Below are 24,102 nucleotides of genomic sequence, written 5' to 3' on the forward strand. Positions count from 1 at the left end.
TGTAAGTGGCCACCCTATTCTTAAAAGCATTTTCAATTAACTGAACATTAACCCATTCAATGTCAGCCCTTAAAACATTATTTTTGTGAAGATTACTATTTAAATGATTTTTAAAATATCTTTTAGAGACAAACTTATTACACACAGAACATTCAATTTCATGATTATTATTTGTACTCACAATGATATCGGGAACTGGTTCGGATGATGTTGATGCAACAGGTTCAGCAGCTGCTGGACGGTTTTTCTTCGACAAGACTTCTTCAGTCTCCAAAACTGCAGCTGTTCTTTTTACTCCCCGTCCTATTTGAGAAGATCTATAACAATACAAAATAAACATAAATATCGTAATGTCAGATAAAATAAAAATAATTACTAAAATGGTTGGTTGTATATACTAACGTAAGTCTTTTCGACACTGCTGACAATAGGCCTGCATCATCAAAACTCCATCAATCACATCTGATGACTCAGTATTCCCCTTGGAATTTTTTATATGCCCATCACATGGTGTATAATACGGTATAATATCAGAATCTTCCAGTAACGTGTGAGGTAATTTGTTTGAAATGTACCACATTCTAATATTTCTATGAAAATATGATACAATAAATTCTTTACTTAATTCCTCAATCTTATCACGAGGTAAGGTGAGACCAATATGATAATAAGTAAACACCATTATGGAAAAGGATATCACAATACAAGCACGGCACCAAAACACTGAATGATATGAACTCGAGATACCCCGCTTATATAACCAGTCCTCTCCCACCCCACGTTTATCCTAACAATTAGTTCAGGTCACAACAAGTTAGGGACCCATCCTTTGTTAAACAGGTACCGGTTAAGAGTTATAAACATGTATGAACAGGAATATTTTTACTTACGCCTCTCGATGAAGTTGGCTCACAAGACGGGCAGCCTCGCATAGATCTTCATTTTCTTCTATTTCTTCACAGAGTCTGATAAGTTCAAGATCGTAGACATCACAGCTCAAAGAGTCCATTATGAAATGAGAAATCATACAGTGCTTTCTTTCATTTAAATAGTTGACTACACGTATAAGATTTCTAAGAGTGGGGACTGTAACCTTTACAAGTGAGAAGTTTAAATTAAAACTTGTTGTAATGTTATACAATAAAAATAATCTGTTACATGGAAAATGTACTTAAGGAGAGGTAAAAAATGAGAAATACGTTAACACAATCATTAAGCTACTACTATCATTAATAATTATAACTATCACTGTTTCTTATTATCTATAAAATATTTCACACTACTGTCCTTAGAAGCTAATTGCTTTGTTATGTTATAAATAATATTTCGCGTATTTTGTAGCTCCAAATCGTCTTCCAGCGCAAAATATTTCAATCTGAAGTCCGCATGCTTCCAGTGTTCCATGGGTGGGATGTTTTTAATTGTTTGCATATCATATATCTCGATTTTAATCAAATGTGATGCATATGCCCCGTCGTCTTGTCCGGATGATAAGTTTGCAACACCGTCTGGTGAACTTTTGCTCACATTCGAAGACCGTTTCACAATTTTGGGTTGCTTTTTAGGTCGTTCAAAGAAACTATCGATATTGTTTCCTGAACGTTTCTTTGCGATGGCTTGTTTAACTTTGAAACCAAGCGTACCCTCTTCATCGCTTGATTCGTCTTTATTATTATCCGGGTAGTAATAGTTCTTGAAAGTATTTTCAGTGAACTGAAACAATATAAAACAATAATTTACACACTGTCTACAATCTTTATAATTAAAACACAAAGAACACAAGTGAAAACAAAACAAAGTAAGTTACGGTAATAAAAGACATACTTACATCCATTGTTGGGTCTTTCTATAAACACTTAAACACTTCACTGTTGAATTAACACTATATTTCTATATACTGCAATAGATACAAGGAGCTCTGATACAGTGGACTGCCACGACGGTAATACTTACTCAAACTCATTTCTCTTCGGCTTTTATACTGTGTCACTATGACCAGGGTACAGTACCGTTAAAATCATGTCTCAACAAGTTCATCTAATACATACGCTCTCTTTACTAAAACCCAAATTCAAAAGCATAATAGGAAACAATAAATCCATTGTCGGTATAAAATATAATAGATGTCTTCCAATAAAGCAATTATGCTGTTGTAACAATGAATAGCAACGCACAAGAAATGTTGACGTATTAGACTAAATCATGTTGAAACCAGTTGACACGTCTCGTTCTTTTTTTTTAATCACACAAAGTAACATGTCTCAACAAGTTCATCTAAACAGACGTTCTCTTTACTCAAACCCAAATTATAAAAGAATAGGTATAGGAAACAATAAATCCATTGTCAGCATAAAATATAATAGACGTCTATTAATAAAGCAATTATGCTGTTATAACAATGAATAGCAACGCACAAGAAATGTTGATGTATTAGACTAAATCATGTTGAAACCAGTTGACATGTCTCGTTCTTTTTTTTAAATCACACAAAGTAACATGTATCAACAAGTTCATCTAACCAGACGTTCTCTTTACTCAAACCCAAATTATAAAAGAATAGGTATAGGAAACAATAAATCCATTGTCAGTATAAAATATAATAGACGTCTATCAATAAAACAATTAAGCTATTATAACAATGAACACAAGTGCACAAGAAATGCCTCACACGCCTCGTTATTTTTTTAAATAATAGAAAGAAACAAGTAACTACGAGTTTACTTTATATCGGAAGACTAGGTGAAAGCAGGTTAGTTTGAAATGAGTTAGGTTGATTTTAGTTAGGTTTGGTCAAGTTAGGTTTAGGTTAGGTTTTCGAAGAATAAGTTAGGTTTGGTAAAAGGTTAAGGTTAGTTTAGGCTGCCAAAGGATTACTAGTGTAAATTCTACGTCAGAAGAAGGTTAGAACTGTATTCCTTATAAATCGAAATAGCTCCAAGAGGTAATAAGATAATGCGGGTTATTAGAGTTGATAGTTAGAGTACCTATGCATCACAAATAAGTACCTATCGCTAATACCTATTGCAAATAGCTGTCGCTAATACCTATTGCAAAATACCTATCACAAACACCTACAGTATACACACATAAAGAAGGCATGAATGGAGACGTCGGTGGGTTAAGGAAAGGGTCCAGGCAGGTAGTATGCTCGGTAACACAATAGCGCGCCCGAGTCGAGATCGAACAATAGAAAAGGGTCGATAAGCCTATTGTTACCGTGGTGAACAAGGTGTATTGTTTAATTAGCGTATTTCGTAAGTCCCTGAAGGAGGCGCCGGGCACTGCTGAGACCTAGCGCAATGAATTCAAATGGGGGGCTATTTTTTTTTTTTTTTTTTTTTTTTTTTTTTTTTTTTTTTTTTTTTTTTTTTTTAGGTTCAGCAGGGGCGGTGGCTCGGCCTTGGGGTCAGGATCGGGGACCACTGAGAGGCGGGGCCAGAATCGGGGAATACTTTCTACTCCTTAGCCTGGCAGTTTTTGCAGTCCGACCAGATTTATTGGGTCACGTGAGAGCTACAATTTACCTCATCGAAAAATAGAATGAAACAAACGGATTATAATAGCTAAAATAAGCCTGTTGACGTATGTCTTGGTCGGCCTCACCTTAACTTGGCAGTTTTTGCAGTCCGACCAAATTTATAAAAAAAAAATCGATTTTTTTTTATCGAAAAATCGTATGAAACTTGTATGGTACGATAGCTGCCTTTGAGGACAGTAAAAAAAAAGTGGTCGGCCAAATCCTGTGTTGGCAGGTTCCTGTGTCCGACCAATTTTGTGGTACCACGTGAGAGCTACAATTTACCTCATCGAAATATAGAATGAAACAAACGGATTATCATAGCTAAAATAAGCCTCTTGATATATGTCTTGGTCGGCCTCACCTTAACCTGGCAGTTTTTGCAGTCCGACCAAATTTATAAAAAAAATCATCAAATTTTTTTATCGAAAAATCGTATGAAACTTGTATGGTACGATAGCTGCCTTTGAGGACAGTAAAAAAAAAGTGGTCGGCCAAATCCTGTATTGGCAGGTTCCTGTGTCCGACGAATTTTGTGGTACCACGTGAGAGCTACAATTTACATTATCGAAAAATGGAATGAAACAAACGGATTATCATAGCTAAAATAAGCCTGTTGATATATGTCTTGGTCGGCCTCACCTTAACCTGGCAGTTTTTGCAGTCCGACCAAAATAAAAAAAATCATCAAAAATTTTTTATCGAAAAATCGTATGAAACTTGTATGGTACGATAGCTGCCTTTGAGGACAGTAAAAAAAAAGTGGTCGGCCAAATCCTGTGTTGGCAGGCTCCTGTGTCCGACCAATTTTGTGGTACCACGTGAGAGCTACAATTTATCTCATCGAAAAATAGAATGAAACAAACGGATTATAATAGCTAAAATAAGCCTGTTGACGTATGTGACGGACTGCAAAAACTGCCAGGCTACGGTGAGGCCGACCAAGCCATACGTCAACAGGTTTATTTTAGGTATTATAATCCGTTTGTTTCATTCTATTTTTCGATGAGGTAAATTGTAGCTCTCACGTGGTACCACAAAATTGGTCGGACACAGGAACCTGCCAACACAGGATTTGGCCAACCACTTTTTTTTACTGTCCTCAAAGGCAGCTATCGTACCATATAAGTTTTATACGACTTTTCGATAAAAAATGATTGATGATTTTTTTATAGATTTGGTCGGACTGCAAAAACTGCCAGGTTAAGGTGAGGCCGACCAAGACATACGTCAACAGGCTTATTTTAGCTATTATAATCCGTTTGTTTCATTCTATTTTTCGATGTGGTAAATTGTAGCTCTTACGTGGTACCACAAAATTGGTCGGACACAGGAACCTGCCAACACAGGATTCGGCCGACCACTTTTTTTTTTACTGTCCTCAAAGGCAGCTATCGTACCATACAAGTTTCATACGATTTTTCGATAAAAAATTTTTGATGATTTTTTTTATAAATTTGGTCGGACTGCAAAAACTGCCAGGGTAAGGTGAGGCCGACCAAGACATACGTCAAAAGGCTTATTTTAGCTATGATAATCCGTTTGTTTCATTCCATTTTTCGATGAGGTAAATTGTAGCTCTCACGTGGTACCACAAAATTGGTCGGACACAGGAACCTGCCAATACAGGATTTGGCCGACCACTTTTTTTTTACTGTCCTCAAAGGCAGCTATCGTACCATACAAGTTTCATACGATTTTTCGATAAAAAATTTTGATGATTTTTTTTATAAATTTGGTCGGACTGCAAAAACTGCCAGGTTAAGGTGAGGCCGACCAAGACATACGTCAACAGGCTTATTTTAGCTATGATAATCCGTTTGTTTCATTCCATTTTTCGATGAGGTAAATTGTAGCTCTCACGTGGTACCACAAAATTGGTCGGACACAGGAACCTGCCAATACAGGATTTGGCCGACCACTTTTTTTTTACTGTCCTCAAAGGCAGCTATCGTACCATACAAGTTTCATACGATTTTTCGATAAAAAATTTTGATGATTTTTTTTATAAATTTGGTCGGACTGCAAAAACTGCCAGGTTAAGGTGAGGCCGACCAAGACATACGTCAACAGGCTTATTTTAGCTATTATAATCCGTTTGTTTCATTCTATTTTTCGATGAGGTAAATTGTAGCTCTCACGTGACCCAATAAATCTGGTCGGACTGCAAAAACTGCCAGGCTAAGGTGAGGCCGACCACTTTTTTTTTACTGTCCTCAAGGTCAGGTATCCTACCATACAAGTTTCATTCTATTTTTCGATGAGGTTTTTTTTGATGAATTTTTGTCCAACGTTTTTGCCATTTGTACAAAATCTGCCAGGTTAAGCCTAGGCCGACCAAGTGCGTTGGAAGCTACTAAATGTCAGGTACCTCTACAGGGTAGGTATATTCTATTTTTTGATGAGGTTTGTTTCATGCAGCCGGCCACCGGACTATATCTACCTTAAAATGCAGCCTATACAAACGGTCTTTGTCATTTGCCTTAGTTTTTGATACTCAAAGCTTTTTCTCACCGATTTATGCAAAAAATCCTTGGGAAAAAGGGAGATCCTATATTTTGTCGCACAATATTGCAGTATTTTGGAGAAAAAGGAGAATGTTTACAATTTATTTGAAAAAATGTAGGTATGTGATTTGACAGTGACAGCACAGACAGCAATAGTGATCAGCCCATCGACACCCCATACTTTGATAAATTAAGAAAGCACTTGTTACCAACATTGAGGCATAGAAATAATCTTATCGAATTAAAATGACTACTGTTGCATTTTGGTGGCACATACCATACTTGCTTTTAACATAGACGTATTATACTTACTTTTCTTTAGGTTGGTATGATTGGTAGTAAAACGTCAAACGTCAAACGTCATTTGAATTGTCGTGAACGTGGAAATACGTGGTTATTTTTTATTGTAATTGGTAAAATAACTAGCTGTTATTTAAATGGGGGCCAAATCTTTAAGGAAATGTGAAGTTTGTAGTGGGTGTGTAAGAAGACTAACTACTGACGCATTTTTGGCCGAATTTCCAACTTGATCCGAACAGGTCGGTAAACTGATGTTTGTATGCAATATTTTCATTTATTACTTTGAGTCGGTAACAGTTACTAATTTAATTAGTTTTAGTCGTGTACAATCCATGATTAAAACGAAAATATTTTGTGAATAAAGTATTTTTAAGTAAAAAAGTCTAAGTAACCTATGACACGAATAGTGTACGACCAATTTTATCGATAATCTCTTTATTTCAGATGTCGATTATGGGCAAAGCTGAGGAAAAGGAAATGAGGATTTGGCGTATTTATTTACCTATTCAAAAGCTGAATGGAAACAAGTTCATTTGTGGAAATCATTCTCCATCCAGTGCCTTCAATAAAAAGGGACCAGATTAAAAAAGAATGCGCGCGAATTCAGTATATTGTAATATGCCTACTTGAATAATAAACTATGTTATTTTTATCATGTAAAATAAAATTGTTTATATATATAATGTTCTTTTATTTTATTAATCCACGTGATTCTCAAAATGTACTGTTACAGTAGTACAGTAGGTAAATACAGCAGCACGTATCGCACATTTATCGATATCGATAAACAGTAGGTACTGGAAGTGTCGAGCCCTAGCGTTGTTTTTTTTGTGTTGGTAGTATTGTGTGTGGTTTTTTTTTTAACAATTATGGCCTGGATGCGAGATCTTTAAGCCTGTATTTGGTGTGTTGGGATATGTACGTTCATAATTCGAGGATTGTTCGAGAGTGCCGACCAAAGAATATAATACTCACTAGGAGAAGAACGATAACTCCATACAAAAAAATGTCCCCTTCAAAAGTTCGTTTATACTACTAGCGCTCGGTAGGATACCATTGTAATTAGAATTGACAACACGTTTAGCCTAGCGCCCCTAGCGGGTATTGGCAGTAATCCAGTTCAGGAAGCTAATGGTCCTGGGTTCGAATCCCGGAGAGGGAATTTCTTTTTGTATTATTTTATTTTTTGTTGGGGTCAGGTTTTTAAGAGCCCATCAACGTGCACACTAGCGCCACTGCTGAATACATTAAACTAATTTTTATGTTACTGGATTCGTCAACCTACCCGTTCAAAACTAAAGCGGCCGTTTTTGTTTTGACCTCATAGATTGACGAATCCAGCAACATAAAAAAACTAGTTTGATGTATTCAAAAGGTACTTAAATACACAATACCTACAGTCAGTAGCGGCCACTTTTTTAAATACCTGTAAAATTTAAATTTAACTTAAATAATCACGATTATTTATTTTAGCAGTGGTGCTAGTGTGCACGTTGTTGGGCTCTTAAATTAGCATATCACAAATAAATAAAGAAATACGTTATAAGATAATGATTAGGTACTATATTTAAAAATTCGTCAAATATAAAAGGTTACAAAAAGTTACGTATTATTAAGATATAAATATTTTCATTCCTATTAGGATTAGTGTTTATATGTTAGGAGCAATACATATGAATACATACATTGATATGGCAAATGGTTACAAGTTGTTATTACATCCATCCGGTTATCGGACATTTCTGCTCCACAGCTCCACGCAGCGTTCTTGGTCACCGGAAAACTTGTCTGTATATGCAGCAGATACGTGCCCTTTGAGCTTTTTCCAAGAAATCATATGACGGGCCAGGATTATATTATTATCTCACGCTCAAGCCATGATTCACTTTCTAAAACAAAATAGTCACAAATTAAACAATATAATCTAACTTCCTAATTACTAACATCGCTAATTCCTAAGGTCTAAATTTACCAGCTTACTCGTAAACAATGAGAGGTTTTACATCTATGATGAATTTAGATTATAATTTCGGATGCGATATAGCGTCCGCGGGACTTACGGGGATAGTACGATTAAATTATTATATTTGAATTTGGTAATTAGTACGCTCATTTTTATTTAAAGATTGATATATTTCTTACCTTGAAATTATCGCTGTTTCTGGTTTACTACAACGGTTTACACACACACATTAGGGCTTTTCATAATCCGGATAAGAATTGTTGATGAAGTCGCCATTGCCGGATACATAATACAGCAAGGAAGGAAGAGCGACAACGGTTTAAATTTAACTAAGTCTGTGCGAAGACGCATTTAGATATGTTGCTCGTACATATGAATAGTTTTTATTTATAAATTAATAGGTAAATAAATATATTTCAAGTGAATAAATCGTTTTATATGATTTTTTTGTATTTTTGGCGTTAAATGACTTAAATGACAGCATTAACATTACAGACTTTTGTCTTGTCTATGTTCTTACCGGCCAGACTCAAATCAAGGCCTATCAAAGAGGCCTATTGACAAAGATTTTTTTTTAAATTTTATCAAGGAGGGTAGAGGCACATCTACCCTTCATAGATTTTATGAACATAGACAAAGACAAACTGAAATAGATAATAATTTACATATTTCAAAAAATAAATAATAATTTACATATGACTTTGACTACTTCATAAAATACAAATCAAAATATATTTGATAAAATAATTGGATTTGTTCCTAGAAATCGTATAGACAAAGCCAGTTCTAGCAATGTTGCTGTAGTAAAATATTTTTATGGTAATTACTGGCAATACAGCTCTAGAAACGGAGCACACATGTACAATTATGAAGGGTCACGTCATTCCAAGGAAGTCAATAGGCCATAGATATAAGAATATATACAGATGCCTTCCAAGCGAGCTGTCAGTGGGACCACTTTTTGTTTAGTGTACGATTAACAAAGCGACCCACTTTGCTGTAGCCATGTCGATAAAGTCATATCGATAAACTATCGACATTTCTTGCAATTTTAATTTTACTTCAAAGGTTTAACTATACCTAAAATGAACAAAAACGCTTTTATTCTTTATTGTGGTTATCAGAGCACAATTTTGTAGTCACGCCCCAGGAGAGAACCAAGGGAAAGTTCAGATATTTAATTAAAATACATAAATACCTATTAAAATAGGTGGTCCGCAATAATTGAATTATTTTATTACATTATAATATATTCATTATCCATTAGCATTTCAATTATGTTTATGTTTAACGAAGATATTGAAGCTTCAATTAATCGCTATTTCGTTCCGCTGTGTAGCGTTTATCGATATATAACATGATTAAAATCGACTTTTCACATCCCTAAAAGAGCACACATATACGTTTTTACGCACACATGCACAACCCGGGTCGCCTAAAAAGGGGCCACTTGGATTTGAAGTCCATCTTGTCAACAGTATAGTTGTCCTTTTTTGACAAATGGCATTTTAAAAGAGCGAGGAGAGAGAAATGATACTAGTTGCTGCGCCGTCAAATAGAACAATAAAGGTAGGGGCCTTGCAATAGGCCTTGGTGCCGACTCTTAAGTTGCTAACACACTATCGCACCGCACCAAGGTCATTGTGGGACGCACCCATAAGTAAAAGGGAGAAAGCGATATCTCTTTCTCCCTCTTACTTATGGGTGCGTCCCACAATGACCTTGGTGCGGTGCGATAGTGTGTTAGCAACTTTAAAACGTAGTGATTATATGCTCTTTGATAGTGATAGTTTACCTCCTCATTCAATCGTTAGACACGTTCAAATTGATCAGTGTAGTGAACACTTTCGATGCTCTTATTTTATTCACAAAATAAAGTAATTTCATTGTAATGAAAATTTTTAAAGCATATTTACCCATTACTCATACCTGATGTGCGTGTGCATATAAATAATTCCTTGACAATTCGTCCGCAACCCTGGTTATAGCATATCGAAGTGAAACACTATCTTCAATTATTTCCTTCGCTTCAGGCAACATTTTACAGTCACATTCTGTTACACCGCAAAATTTCAACAAATCAGAGCGGGTTGGTGAAAATTTAATAAACGCTGGCACGGTTTACGTTTGATTATTTATTTACGCCGTCAATCACTTGGCGTCGGGCAGATAAACCCGCGGCGGAAATGTAGCGGTATACTCGTCCGGCAAAGCTAGCCTAGCTGTGGCCAATTACCCGGGTCATTATATAATGTATATGAATGGGCCATTTAGCAGGATTAGGGGAAATCTCGTTTTAGGAAAATGCGCCACCGGAAAAGATTCGTTTAGAAGAACAATTTGGAAAATGTGTGAGGTCTTACTTTATATTCCACCGAATTTCATAAGGAGGAACTTCTTACTTAATAACGATCTGGTGACGATATTTGTCTTCAATAGCTTAATATATACGTTGATGGATTTTTGCAGAAGAACTTAATTGTACATTGTGCAACATGGGGCGTAAGTTAAATATTGCAAACGAGAGTAAGATTTATAAACTCGAGTTTGCAATATTATTACGCCCCGAGTTACACACAATGTTTTTCATCACACTTGCGATACAAAAATGAAGTATGTACCTAAGTATAAAGACAAAAAACTGTTAATTATGGTACTACAAACTTCATTACTCCCTAGGGAAAACGCTTTTTCTATTACTCTAGCTAAGCCTGCGTGCAATTCCACATTTACTGAGCGAGTGTGATGGAAATATAAAAGTTACCTTGACGTGTGGCTCCATGACTGTCATGGTATCGTCTTCGAGGAAGTATATGATGTTGACGACTCGCACTCGAAAGGCCTCGTTGGGGTTCTCATAGACGGGCTGCTTGAAGAAGCCGGTGAAGTTCAAGCAGCGCTTGTCGTAGTGCACCCAGTGTGGAATCACGGCTGGCAGCGCGGGCTGCTTCACTCGCCCGTACGTCAGCGACGGGTCGTAGCTGAGGGCATCAACGACAGATCACTACATGCGCGTGAGAACCACTATATTTAACACATTCAGTACAACTCGACTATCAGGTATTTTATGATTTTGTACTCAGGGCGGACGACCCGAAAGTCGGGATCGTGGTACAATCAATGGTAAAAATATGGGTGTAGACAACTTACTCAAAAATATGTCCCATAGTTCTTAATTCACTGACATAAGAGTTATGGGACATATTTTTGAAATGATTTGTACACCCATATTTTTACCGTTGACTGTACTACTGCTTTATATGACGAAATCGTTGTGGCCTGGTGCGGACGTCTTGTTTGGCTGGGTGGCAATGAATGTGTTAACTATACATTAGAAAGGTACCTACTATCTATAGTAGAAATTCCTTAGTCTTCGCAATATACTTAACAGCATTATTCTTAAAGTATTTGTCACATAGCTTGCGTACGGTGATATTGATAGCTGAATGTCATCCTCATATAATTTAAAGCCTTTTAAATGAACGCGTTTTAAATGTATAGCCCCCTCCAGACTATGCGCGTGAATCGCCCGCGATTCACGCGCATAGTCTGGAGGGGGCTTATTGAGATGACAGCTGCCACCATACCTATCCAAGCTTTGTGTAAAAATACTATACTCGTACCTTAGTGAAACGATCGAAATCTGAATACCTACATAGGGATTTTGCGTTGACGTGGGATTTTATCTGTTTCGTGAGTGTTGTTCAGCAACAGTCAAATGAAAACGAACAGATTAACAAGATACCTACATAAATAAACACGAGACTAATATACTGGAGTCAGTTATGTAACGCTGCCATACATGACCCAAAAAAATGTTATTAAGCTATGAGCTTCATCACATCTGATATTTGAGTAATTCTAAGCATTTCTAGCGTGAAGTGGGGGGGAGGGTGGGGTACAAAGACGGCCGCCATCCGTCATCTTTAAAAAAAATCTACTCTGATCCTGGTGGGTACTAGGGCAAGTTTGGTATCATTTTCGTATAAACCAAAGACGTAGAATTCATTGCTGATATTTGTTTTTTCAATTTCATAGTAATTTTACAAGAAAAACGTAAAAAGGTGAAAAATTTGGTTGGAGATTTTTGCTACGCGGAGCCGAAACTACAAAAGATAGAAAGTTGAAATTTGCACACTAGATTACATTTATAAAGTGTACAAGAGATAAGAAGCGATTTTGAGAAATTCAACCCCTAAGGGGGTTAAAAAGGGGATGAAAGTTTGTATGGGGTTCAAGTTTTATTTTAAGCTAGGAATTTGAAACTTCGTAAAACGATATATTATTAAAATACAAGAAAACTAATTTCAGCGTTTTTGAAAATTCATCCCCTAAGGTGGTGAAAAAGGAGTTGAAAGTTTGTATGGATATCAAAAAAATTTTCGAACGCGGGACTTGAATCTTTGTATTTGGGGATATTATTAAAAGACAGGAAAAGTAATTTCAGCGTTTTGTAAAATTCATCCCCTAACAGGGTTAAAAAGGGGTTGAAAGTTTGAATCCATTACAAATCCGAGTAGACACACATTTCTTATTGGCTCCCAGGCTTGAAATGCTTAGAATTACTCAAGGAACATATGTGATGAAGCTCATAGCTTAATAAAAATTTTTTGGGTCAACTTTATAACTGCTTCCGCTAATATGTAGTATTTCTTTTTAATTTCTTGTCAGATCGTTTCAAAGCTTAGACCCGCACACCATAACTTAAGACGCTTAAGACGGGTGCAGCCGTCGCGAGCACCCAAGTCTAAGGAAGGACCCCCGATGGGTTTGAAACATGTCGCCAATAGCGACGAATAATTCACGTAACCGTTGTTTTTTACATAGCTAAGACCTTGTATATTATACAATATTAGGCGTCCAAACACTCTTTATAAATTTGATCCTCTGGTAGCGGATAATAATCACTTAGTGATATCCGATGGGTTTCGGTATTACAAAAATAAGTTCGGAACTTGAAGCTATTTAGAAAATTGTGATTGATTACGCTCACCCAAAAAATATTATACATATCTAAATATTTGGCTGATCGATAAATCTATAGGTACTCCATTTCAGACAGGATAAGGCAGAAGGAGAAATATAATGCTCATGCCAGTCCAAGTGCAATATAAGTCATAGATTTAGGATGCATACTACATAGTTACCGTAAAACGGGGTGAGTAGGTTTCGCGGGGAGAGTTGGATTATGAATGGGGAGAGAAGGTTTGAGAGGGGGCTAGGGGGGGAGGAGGCTACTGCTACAAAAATAATGTATTCCAATTTAAAATGGGGCTATAGTAATACGCATAATAAAAAAAATTGATCGAACAATCTTCCAAAATCACCTTTGTATGAAAAACCCTCTCACCCCACATACGAGGCACTACGGGGTGAGCTGGGTTTTCCTCTTTATCGTCAAAGTTATAAAATAAAATACAATCTAAAATACAAACGTCCGAACCACTTATTATATGCCCCATTCAGTTTTCACATGTAAAAATTCAAGGTTTGAAAGTCAAATTTCACCCAACTCACCCCATTTTACGTCCTTGAGAACGTTTTAAAAACAATGAGATCGTTTGAGAATCGAGGATTTGCAGGTATAGCTCGAAAACTTGCATGACTAACATGACTCTGTCAACGCCCTTTTAGTTAGTATATATACAGTGTGGAAAGATATGTCGGGCCCTGGAGGGAAACTACCTTAAATCCTTAAATTGGCTAATTTTACTTAAAGGAGATTCCTTTATTTTTAAAAAGAAACAAAACTGCATTCAAAGATTTTTTTTACATTCGCTTGTCTCGACCGGGAATCGAACCGAATAAAACTTCCAGGAAATAGCGAGTGTTTACTCGCTATTTTTTTCTACTAGTTGATAGAGTTAATGTCAATGATAACATTTCTCCAAGAAATATTAGGTCTTACACTCGTCTGTCGTACAAAATATCTATAAAATCGAATACTTAGTACTCAAGAATATTTTTAGACAAGCAAAATTGAAGAAAAAAAAATTCTATGAATGCAGTTTTATTTCTTTTTAAAAATGAAGGAATGTCGCCTTTAGGTAAAATGAGCCAAGTTAAGGATTTAAGGTAGTTTCCCTTCAGGGCCTGGCTTATTTACCCACCCTGTACTTATACACATGTTTTTACTTGCATGTTATTTCATTCATTACTCGTTCCATTCACCTTCCTCTAAATTGCACCCACTTCTTATACCGATACCGGTAAAGACTGTATCGTTAATTATAGGGACAGATTAAACCTGGTCTAACTGTTGGCATGTGTATTATTTTGTATTACTATGTTCTAAGAGTTTGATCTGGGGGTATTTTTAAGCTATATCCGATTTAAGAAGGTTTGACATTTTTTTTATTTTAGGGACCATATGATGCTTTTAATACCGTATAGCAAATACAGTCCGGACAAGCCTATCGAGCTGGATTTGAGACTATTTCACCGACTCTTTGGTACGATTTAAAGTAACAATAAGTTAATAGGCTGCCAAAACATGTTATCTAAGTAAGTGTCCTCTTCATGACTGTTCAATTGAGCAGCTGCGGAATAAATGTGGTGAATTTTTATTTTTACATAAAAACGATTTTTAACCCTACGTTTTGGAATCCCTTCAATTTCTGATGCAAGCATAATGACGGAGACCGCTAGAAGAATAAACTTAAAACCAAAGCCTAACGGACATTCATGGGCGTTGATCCATCGCTAGAGCGGGTCGATAGAAAAGCTCCATGATAGTTATATTAGATGTCATAGTAATAGTTGTCGTAAGTAGCATGCCATATTCTCTAAAAGGCCACCATGCACAGACCCTAAACTTTTTTTTTTAACGAAAAGAAATGCTTAGACTATGTCCAGATGTGTCGCTATTCGAATCATGTGTAATTGCTGTTTACATAGTACGATTTTTTTTGGTGTGATATTGTCTTGTTCGCAAACCGCAATTTTTCTTCTAGTATTTGTCCGCACTCGCTATTGTTAGGTACTCGAGAGGATTGGGTAAATTTCGTCCAAACCATATGCTTTGCGTCGAGCTCCCAGGACGAAATGTGTACCTTATTAAAGCACTAATTGAACACATGTGTAGTTTTGAAATAAAAATATAATACCAAAAAAAAACGGCTAAGTAGGTAAAGTTGTCCCTATAATTAACGATACAGTCTTTACGTATAGGAAAATACTAAGAATCTCATCAAATGGCGCGGATTACGAAGCACTTGTGTCAATGTTTGTTTTGATAGCATGGCACGACTCGTCGAACTTGCTGCCAGCAGTTAAATTTGATTTGAAATGGTATTTCAATTTCAACTTGCGAGACAAACATTCAACCTCAGCTAGCCAGCGAGGCGCACGAATGACACGATCCAATTCCGGCCCAGAGGTTAATTCTTGTTCTTGGTCAAAGGCTTTGTTTGAGTTGGCAGTTTGGACATAAAGCTTCATGATTCATGACTCCATTTGCAGATGTAACAATATAGCAAGTGGACAGTTTAATTTAATAAAATTGCTTTGGTTTCATAGCACCTAAGTAAATATCATAACGCCATTGTTTTTATTTAGGTATCCCAGATTTAAGAGCACTTCAACGTGCACACTAGCGCCACAGCTAAATAATCGTGGTTATTTAAAATTAACGAAAGATATTGAAAAAAGGGGGCCGCTACGTACTGTATTGTGTATTTAAGTACCTTTTAAATACATCAAACTAGTTTTTGTGTTGCTGGTTTCGTCGATCTAGGAACTCAAAACAAAAATGGCCGTTTTTTACAGTACGAAGCGGCCCCCTTTTAAGGGTTCCGTACCCAAAGGGTAAAACGGGACCCTATTACTAAGACTTCGCTGTCCGTCCGACCGTCCGTCCGTCCGTCCGTCCGTCCGTCACCAGGCTGTATCTCACGAACCGTGATAGACAGTTGAAATTTTCACAGATGATGTATTTCTGTTGCTGCTATAACAACAAATACTAAAAACAGAATAAAATAAAGATTTATATGGGGCTCCCATACAACAAACGTGATTTTTGACCAAAGTTAAGCAACGTCGGGAGTGGTCAGTACTTGGATGGGTGAGCGTTTTTTTTTTTGCTTTTTTTGTTGTTTTTTTGCATTATGGTACGGAACCCTTCGTGCGCGAGTCCGACTCGCACTTGCCCGGTTTTTTTTTCAATATCTTTCGTTAAATTTAAATAATCACGATTATTTAGCTGTGGCGCTAGTGTGCACGTTGAAGGGCTCTTAAAAGCAACTTATTGTTAGTCTCAAAATGCCTAAATGTCAAATTGATTCCTGCTAAAAATGATAGAAAATATTCACAATAAATTCACATTGACACGTTGTAAATAGGTTGCCTAGTTAAATTGCGTTTTTTATTTTTGTTTTGTTATTTAATCGTATATATCAAATGAACGCTTATTTTATATATTATAATCTAACTGTAATAGGTTGCCTTATTAAAAAAGTTGGTCCAGTCCACGGTTGCCTAGATTTGCCTAGGTTAATCGCTATGCGAACATGAAAAGGAACCGAAAAGGAATATGCACCTCAAAACCACACGTACAAGTCTGGTGGTAGAATCTAATTATATTATTAGGGGTCATAGAGCTCATTCAGACGGTGCGAGAACTCGCATGCGAGTTTCATTTCATTACATTATGTTATTTTGATCGGTCGGTAACTAAAATCGCATGCGACTTCGCGCGCCGTCTAACGGCTCTGCCACGACATTACGCGACTGGCGACGGCGGCAGCGACAACCATAGGTGGGAACGAAAGGTCCGAGCGCTGTATCTCACTCCAACCTATGGTTATCGCTGCCGCCGACGCAAGTCGATCAATGTCGTGGCCGAGCCGTAAATGAGCCCTTTTTGTATTACTTTTGGTCGCGTATGGGTAACGGAATGGTTGGCAACTCACTTGACGGAGTCGTCGGGCAGGGCGAAGGCGTTGCTGTCGACGTCGGTGGCCTCGCCCCCGGGCGCGCGCAGCGAGGTGGCCGGGAACCGGTGGCCCTGGTAGAAGCGCAGCGAGCTGCACAAGTGGTGCTGGATCTTCGTGGGGTCCGAGAACGTTAGCCCCGGCAGCTTCGGCAGTCCCCATGCCATTCTATATTTATTGATGAAGTCATTAGTTTATTGACCGCATTAATAGTTATTGACCGCGACCAGTGAACATACAATATTCTTTTGTAGCGCTTCAGCGACTCATTGGTGTCGCTTTCAGACTCCTAACTAAAAGCTTTTATTTAACTTACCCTGTTAGTATATATGTTAGTTTGTGACAATGCAATATTATGGTACCAACGACCTGATCTGATGATGGAAACAGGAGGTGGCCATAGGAACACTGTGATAAAACAACGCACCTTAATTGTGTTTAAATGGGGTTTTTAGAATTGTCTCGATGCGTTGCCTGCGGTTAGAAAAGTACAATCAGCGATAAATCCTGGTAGGTTGTGGTAGGTAACAAAAATTATGTTTTGCCAAAAACTTATCACAGGATACTACAATGTATAAAGACGCGCGGGTTGCGAGAATTGTATATGTTAGCAGTACAAAGTAAAATGCAGTGTGATACGCCTGTGCCATACCGTGCCTCTGTGAAAGGTGTAACACCTACCTACACGAGTTTTAAGATTTGCCGGGACGAACGATGATTTATGCTGAGTCGGCAAGCGATGAAATAAAGAGTCGACTTTCAAAGTATGAACCAGTTTCATAGTAAACTGAAATAGATACCATGAACGAATGAAACAGTGACCAAGGCATGTAGTGCCCAGGGCAGGTAAGGTCCGGATTTCATAGTCGTCATACGCCTTGAATATAGGTATATATTATATGTGTAAAATTGAGCCCCCTCCAAACAACTTCGACACGAAATAACAAACGTAATTAATTACCTCCCTTGTGTAATTTTAGCGTAGCCGGCAGTGCATATTTAAGAAGCAAGTCCGGCGGTTAAAATATTTAAAGATGAGAACTTAGCAGCTGCAGCGAAGGCTGGCTCCGGCATGCAGCCATGCTGCCACTACTGGCCAACTTGCAGTCTCCTCTTTTATTTACCAGACCTTGAACTATGGCATACGTCTATTACGTCTATTTTCCGCGAACGCTAAATATATCCTCAGATTTGTTTCATATTTAATGTGGAGTGATATATAATATGTTGTGATGTATATTAGGATGCTGAAAGCAATAATGTGTCCACCCACATTAATTTTGCAATAAGATGTAAACTCAAAAAATTAAAATTTCACGCAGATTTTTTGAGCTCAAGCCGTCCCCACGTATCTACCGGTAGTAGCTACCTACCTATAATTAGATTTGTGTCAGCACAATCATGGACCTAGAATATATAATATAACGTATATAACTCTATGAGCACAATATTAAAAAGCTTTACTCCATATTCACATCATTAAATAAGTAGGTAAGTACATTTTAAAATACATCGGAAATGTGTTAAACATTATAGATATCATAAAGACACTTACTTTATTTTAAAATCCTAGAATATGAATGATTTCAGCACAAGTAAAAACTTATAAATATTTAGAGAAATCGTGGTATAAAACAATAACATCAGAATGAATGACAATCAACAACGTCGCTAGGTAACAGCATCAAAATCCCGCGCTAGCGTCATTCGCGTCCCGTTACCATCCACCCACCCTTGATCCACCCTAGCGGTGGCGAGGGGCTGCGCGACTGATGGAATATAAAGCTTCGCAATGCGCCTCTGCGAAAAATACTTGATTGTGAGTCATACTTTTGTGAAGGGGTGACCCGTCAACTCCGATAAATCTAGCAAAAGGGTTTTTTGAAATTATAACTAAGCATATCTAACGTGTGTGGAGTTTTTTAATAGTTCATTAAAAATATCTAGAATTACACGGGTTTGACCGCTCAGCCCTCGACAATGTGAAATCCAAACCCTCTTTTATAACGAGGGGAGGCTTGTGCTTAGAACCCAAATAGCAACACTCCTAACTGTACATCGGTGGCCCTTATTATAAAATGCATAAGGTCCACTGATGTACAGTTAACGGTGTGGGCGATGTACAAAGATGTCGCGGTTAATGTTTTTTTTAACAAACGCTATACGCCACGGTCTAACCGCAAACTTTTTATCATAAAATTAATATCGTAACATTTCCATGTTTAGTTTTTAGAAGGATCCCTAACTTCGTTTTACAGGCTTTTATTAACATACAAATAGGTATGCCGAGTATTACTTTGTAGCACAAAGCGTCTGAATCCAACGTTCGAGTAAAAGAGAATATAATTACATCGACGGTTCGAGGAATTGGTGCATTTTTTCCTTTGACGATGCGAATCAGAGTCAACTAATTCGCTATTTCTAATACTTTACCTGTTCTTGTAAGTACATTGATAAAGTCTAATTTAAGGTACAGTAAAAATAGCTACCTACTTCTTAGAATCTTAGGTCCTATTCTAACCACGGTTTAAATATTCCGCCAGTTTTAATTTACATATCGTAGACTGTATAAAAATCTATAAAAGAACGAGGCAACTATCAGATGCGGCTTTATAATATACATAGGTATATCCATTCTGGTTTAATAACTAACATCAATTATGGTTAAGTGAAGGCTTGATACCAGGTAATTGAGATCGCAAACTTTCAGAATAATTATGTTTGACATGAAAGGAAAGGACCGACATGGGTTAGCAGTTACTTGAATATTTTTTTCTGTTTATAGCGAAGTATCTACATTAAAACATCATCATCATCATCATCTCAGCCATAAGACGTCCACTGCTGAACATAGGCCTCCCCCTTAAAACATATAAACTATATAATTAAACAATTTTTATTTTTATTTTGACCCATTACAACAACATTACAAGTTGATTTCAAAAAGTTCATGCGTGACTGCGTTTTCAAAAAGTATGGCCTACCTACCGCTATCAACCAAACTTTCGTAACATATAAAATACCTACCTACGATAACCGTTTGTGGTTTGCACAATCATCGCCTTTTAAGCAGGTTCGGATGAATATTGTAAATAATTGTCCTTATGTCAGTTAACATCTTACATATTTAAATTACAGTTCAGACTCAGCGTCTCTTCGCAATGTATCTACGGAACAACATAATGAGTGTTACCCGTGCTGGGCACGGCCTGCGCTGGCTCTCGTCGAAGGCCCTGGTCTACTCTGAAGAGGTGCTTCATGCCAAGACTGCCGGCAGCCCTATAGTTGCCCTGGAATCCACCATCATTACTCACGGCATGCCCTACCCACAGAATCTGGAAACAGCGGTGGCCGTAGAAACTATTATAAGAGAAAAGGTAAAATGTATTAACATTCTTAACCGATTTTCATTAGACCATATTAAGTCAGAGGGTTAAGTAACGTTAACATTTACAATTTTACACTTCACCTTCAGGAAAATGCATTACTAAATATATCCATATTACAGGGGGCTGTGCCTGCCACCGTGGCCATGTTGAAAGGTCAGTTGACCGTGGGCCTATCTCAGGAGCAGCTGGAATATCTGGCCCGCGCGAAGGGCGTGGTGAAGGCCTCGCGTAGGGACCTGGCGCCCGTGGCGGCGGCGGGCCTGGACGGCGCCACCACCGTCGCTGGCACCCTTGTCGCAGCAGACCTGGCCGATATACCTGTATTTGTAACCGGTGGCATTGGTAAGGCTTCTTCAGCTTACACATCACTCCATTCATTCATTTCATATCACTCCATTTCGTGGAATACAGAGAATCGCAAATATAGTATGAGCAGGGGAAGTAAGTTCGATACACAACCATAACAAAGTATAAGCTGTCAACTATACGAGTATTTCCAGAGGCACCTAGATGTTCTCACAAATATCATTCGTATGCATACATTGAAATTCCTGAATATATTCCCGATAAATTCAAACATCAAACATCAAACATCAACATTTATTCAGCAAATAGGCCACAAGGGCACTTTTACACGTCAACATTGAATTTACATAAAAGCAAAAATAATAACATCAACAATTTTATAAAATAAAACTAACAATTCAATCTAACGTATTACAATTACTAAGAGATGTATATGGTCTCTTAATGTCGAATTACATACAAAATACAGATAAAAAAACACACAAAAAAAATCTATAATATTTAGAGGTGTAAATGTCTCTAGGTGTCAGAACTATAAGATTATATAGTTTATCAAGTTATCCTTAGAGATGTATAAGGTCTCCAAGAGTCAATATCCTGTATAATTAATACATTCATTAAAAGAAAAGAAACATACGAGAACAGAATGAGGCGTCTCACTGTAATTAATTAATAAAAGTTACTAAGTATAATAGCTCGTGTTAGCTTAACAGACCAGTCTCCACAAACAGCACCCGTTCACGAGTATGACGCGTATCTCAGCCATCGCCTCCCTCAACCTTCATTCGGGAAAGTGGCGACCCGATCAACAACGCCACCGTAAGCAAAGACTTTTAAGCGAGCATGACATGACAATTGTAACTGGATATCGACGAAATTGGGCACGCGTGAATTGATCTGACGTTAACGTAGCACATTCAATTATCCGCGCAGTGGACGCGCGGCGCGGCGCGACGCGAGCGACGAATGGACGAATGTAATTAATGAATTCCTTGCCACGGGACATCACACCTGCTGAAGGCACTTTTGGGTTTAATGTCACACCCAATTTAAAATACCATACATATATACCATACATCATACATATACCAAATACCTATTCTAAAACAAAATCGAATTTCTAGAAAGGAACGTCAAATAGTTTAATGCCGCCGTCTTTCGTGCGTATGCCAAAAGTTTAAAGGGCCATATGTACTGTAAATGGTTGTACAACGATACACGTGCGAATAGGTAATTGGCAATTTCCTCTTTTCCGCACTTGTATCGTAAATAACTATTACAGTACATATGGCGCTACTTTACCGCACTAGTGCGATAATTAGCACATTTCGTAGCTAGCGAAAATTTAAGGCCCATATGTACCTACTGTAAACGTTGTACGATACATGTGCGAATAGGTAATTCGCAACTCGAGTCGATTTAAAACACTCCCTTCGAACGTGGTTTAATTTATCGCCATTCGTTGCGATTCCCAATTCTTCGCACTAAGAATGCACCCTATAAAATATTCGCATTGCTTTATAATAGGCAATAGGTAGGTTATCCCATATGTATATAGCAATCACAAACAAGTCCCTGGGGTTAGCGTAAGTGCATTGGAAAATCAGCTACTTACATTGCAAATATGCCAATAAATACAGAATGCTCACCCAATCGGCGGTTCTGCGGCCGGCTCCCTGACTCTGGAGGGTCCAGCGCAAGAAAGACGTGTTGTAGGTGCAGTTTTTGTTATCAGATATATTTTTTTATACTACATAATGCTCGTTTAAGGTATTTAATTATCTATGGACCACTAGTTGCCTGAAATAAATATTTTTTTCTACTCGGGTACTTTTATCTGTCATTTACATAGTCACGAACGAACATATAAGGGCATACATTATTAATACTCCTTAAAAGTCTATAGTCTATTGCCCAAAAAAGCACTTGTGTCGTTTTAGAGACATTACGATACGGTAAGCTAGTGCAGGGTAGCAGGTGCCACATACCGGTACATTGCTACCAACGTGACAAACGATTGAATGAATACGGTTTTTATTAAAAAAGTAACAAATTTGTACTGAGTTCATTGCTACCAACATAATAAAAAATACTTTTATACCCTACAGCACCACGACCCTGGTGCGGTGCGGTAGTGTGTAACGGCTTTAAAAAAAACATAACCATAGACATTATTCGTTTGTTTCTCGTTTCCCGGTAATTTCTTGTTCTTTGAGTACTTTGCGTTACTATTTGTTTTGCGTTCATAAAAAGTGTTGAAAATGGACAAAGAGGACTACATTGTTTCTACACCTGAAGAAATATCCGCTGCAGCACAAGCAGCGACCGAAAATTTGTTGCCTAAGTATTAAATCTCAGCACCTATACGACAAATCTTATGGGAAGTGCATGGCGTGGAGATTGGAGCACAAAACTTCGTCATTCTCTGAAAACGTCTTTGGTGTATGTTCAAAGACTAATTGGAAGCACCGGATCAGATCTATCTTTTAAGCAAGGTTGGTATATGTTATAAAATTTTTTGATACTCACTCATTTTTAGGGTACACAGTACAACGAGCTATATTTATGTACATTTTATATTTTTGCATTGAAACTGAATATTATTTAATTCTCCTTTTTCTTGTTACAGGTTGCAGTATTATTTGGTATTATGGGTGCTTGTCGCAGACAAGAGCTACATACATATAGTAATACCTACTATCCAAAATTTACATTGACATTTTCATAAATAAAATTTTGTTTATAATTTTTTGTATTTTATTTAATATTGCTTAGTCATAGAAAAAGCATTGTATGCAACGTTGTATAAGTAGTCAAAAAATGCTCATGGCGTATTTATTAACAATGTTCGCCTTCGGCTCACATTGTTACCCACGCCACTCACATTTTTTGACCCCTCTTATAAAACTGTTGCATAAAATACTATTCTTTTATATCATTATATAAAATTTATTATACAAAAGGTTTTATTTCATTTCAATTATCATCGCATAGTGATAGAAAGTCATAAGTGATTATGAAAAAGGGATAGCTGCAACATAAATACTACGTAATAAAGTTGGTAAAGCTTTTGGTAAACTGCATCAAAGGATTGAAAACACCTCGCTGAAAAAAAGAGTTTAGGTATTTCTGAAAATCAGTAAAAGGGTAGTTTTTGCTTTGAGTATACATTATTTGTTTTGAGTAGAGT

General features: G+C 37.2%; 2 protein-coding genes across 2 annotated transcripts in view; one reads left to right on the forward strand and one right to left on the reverse strand.

Moving 5' to 3' along the window:
• The window catches only part of LOC134678848 (EF-hand domain-containing protein 1-like), a 65,461-nt gene extending 46,577 nt beyond the window's left edge, over nucleotides 1-18,884 (reverse strand). The window contains exons 1-3 of the mRNA XM_063537554.1: nucleotides 18,773-18,884; nucleotides 17,197-17,385; nucleotides 11,052-11,268 (exon numbers count right to left, since the gene is read on the reverse strand). Of these exons, the coding sequence (XP_063393624.1) occupies nucleotides 11,052-11,268; nucleotides 17,197-17,384 (405 nt within the window). The 5' untranslated portion in view covers nucleotide 17,385; nucleotides 18,773-18,884. The remainder of the gene's footprint in view (nucleotides 1-11,051; nucleotides 11,269-17,196; nucleotides 17,386-18,772) is intronic.
• Nucleotides 1-24,102, forward strand: part of LOC134678852 (uncharacterized) — a 208,179-nt gene that overhangs the window by 19,387 nt on the left and 164,690 nt on the right. Inside the window, exons 2-3 of the mRNA XM_063537562.1 lie at nucleotides 20,356-20,594; nucleotides 20,726-20,948. Of these exons, the coding sequence (XP_063393632.1) occupies nucleotides 20,379-20,594; nucleotides 20,726-20,948 (439 nt within the window). The 5' untranslated portion in view covers nucleotides 20,356-20,378. The remainder of the gene's footprint in view (nucleotides 1-20,355; nucleotides 20,595-20,725; nucleotides 20,949-24,102) is intronic.

Source organism: Cydia fagiglandana, chromosome Z, assembly GCF_963556715.1.
Source record: "Cydia fagiglandana chromosome Z, ilCydFagi1.1, whole genome shotgun sequence".
In the NCBI taxonomy this organism is placed as follows: Eukaryota; Metazoa; Arthropoda; class Insecta; order Lepidoptera; family Tortricidae; genus Cydia; species Cydia fagiglandana.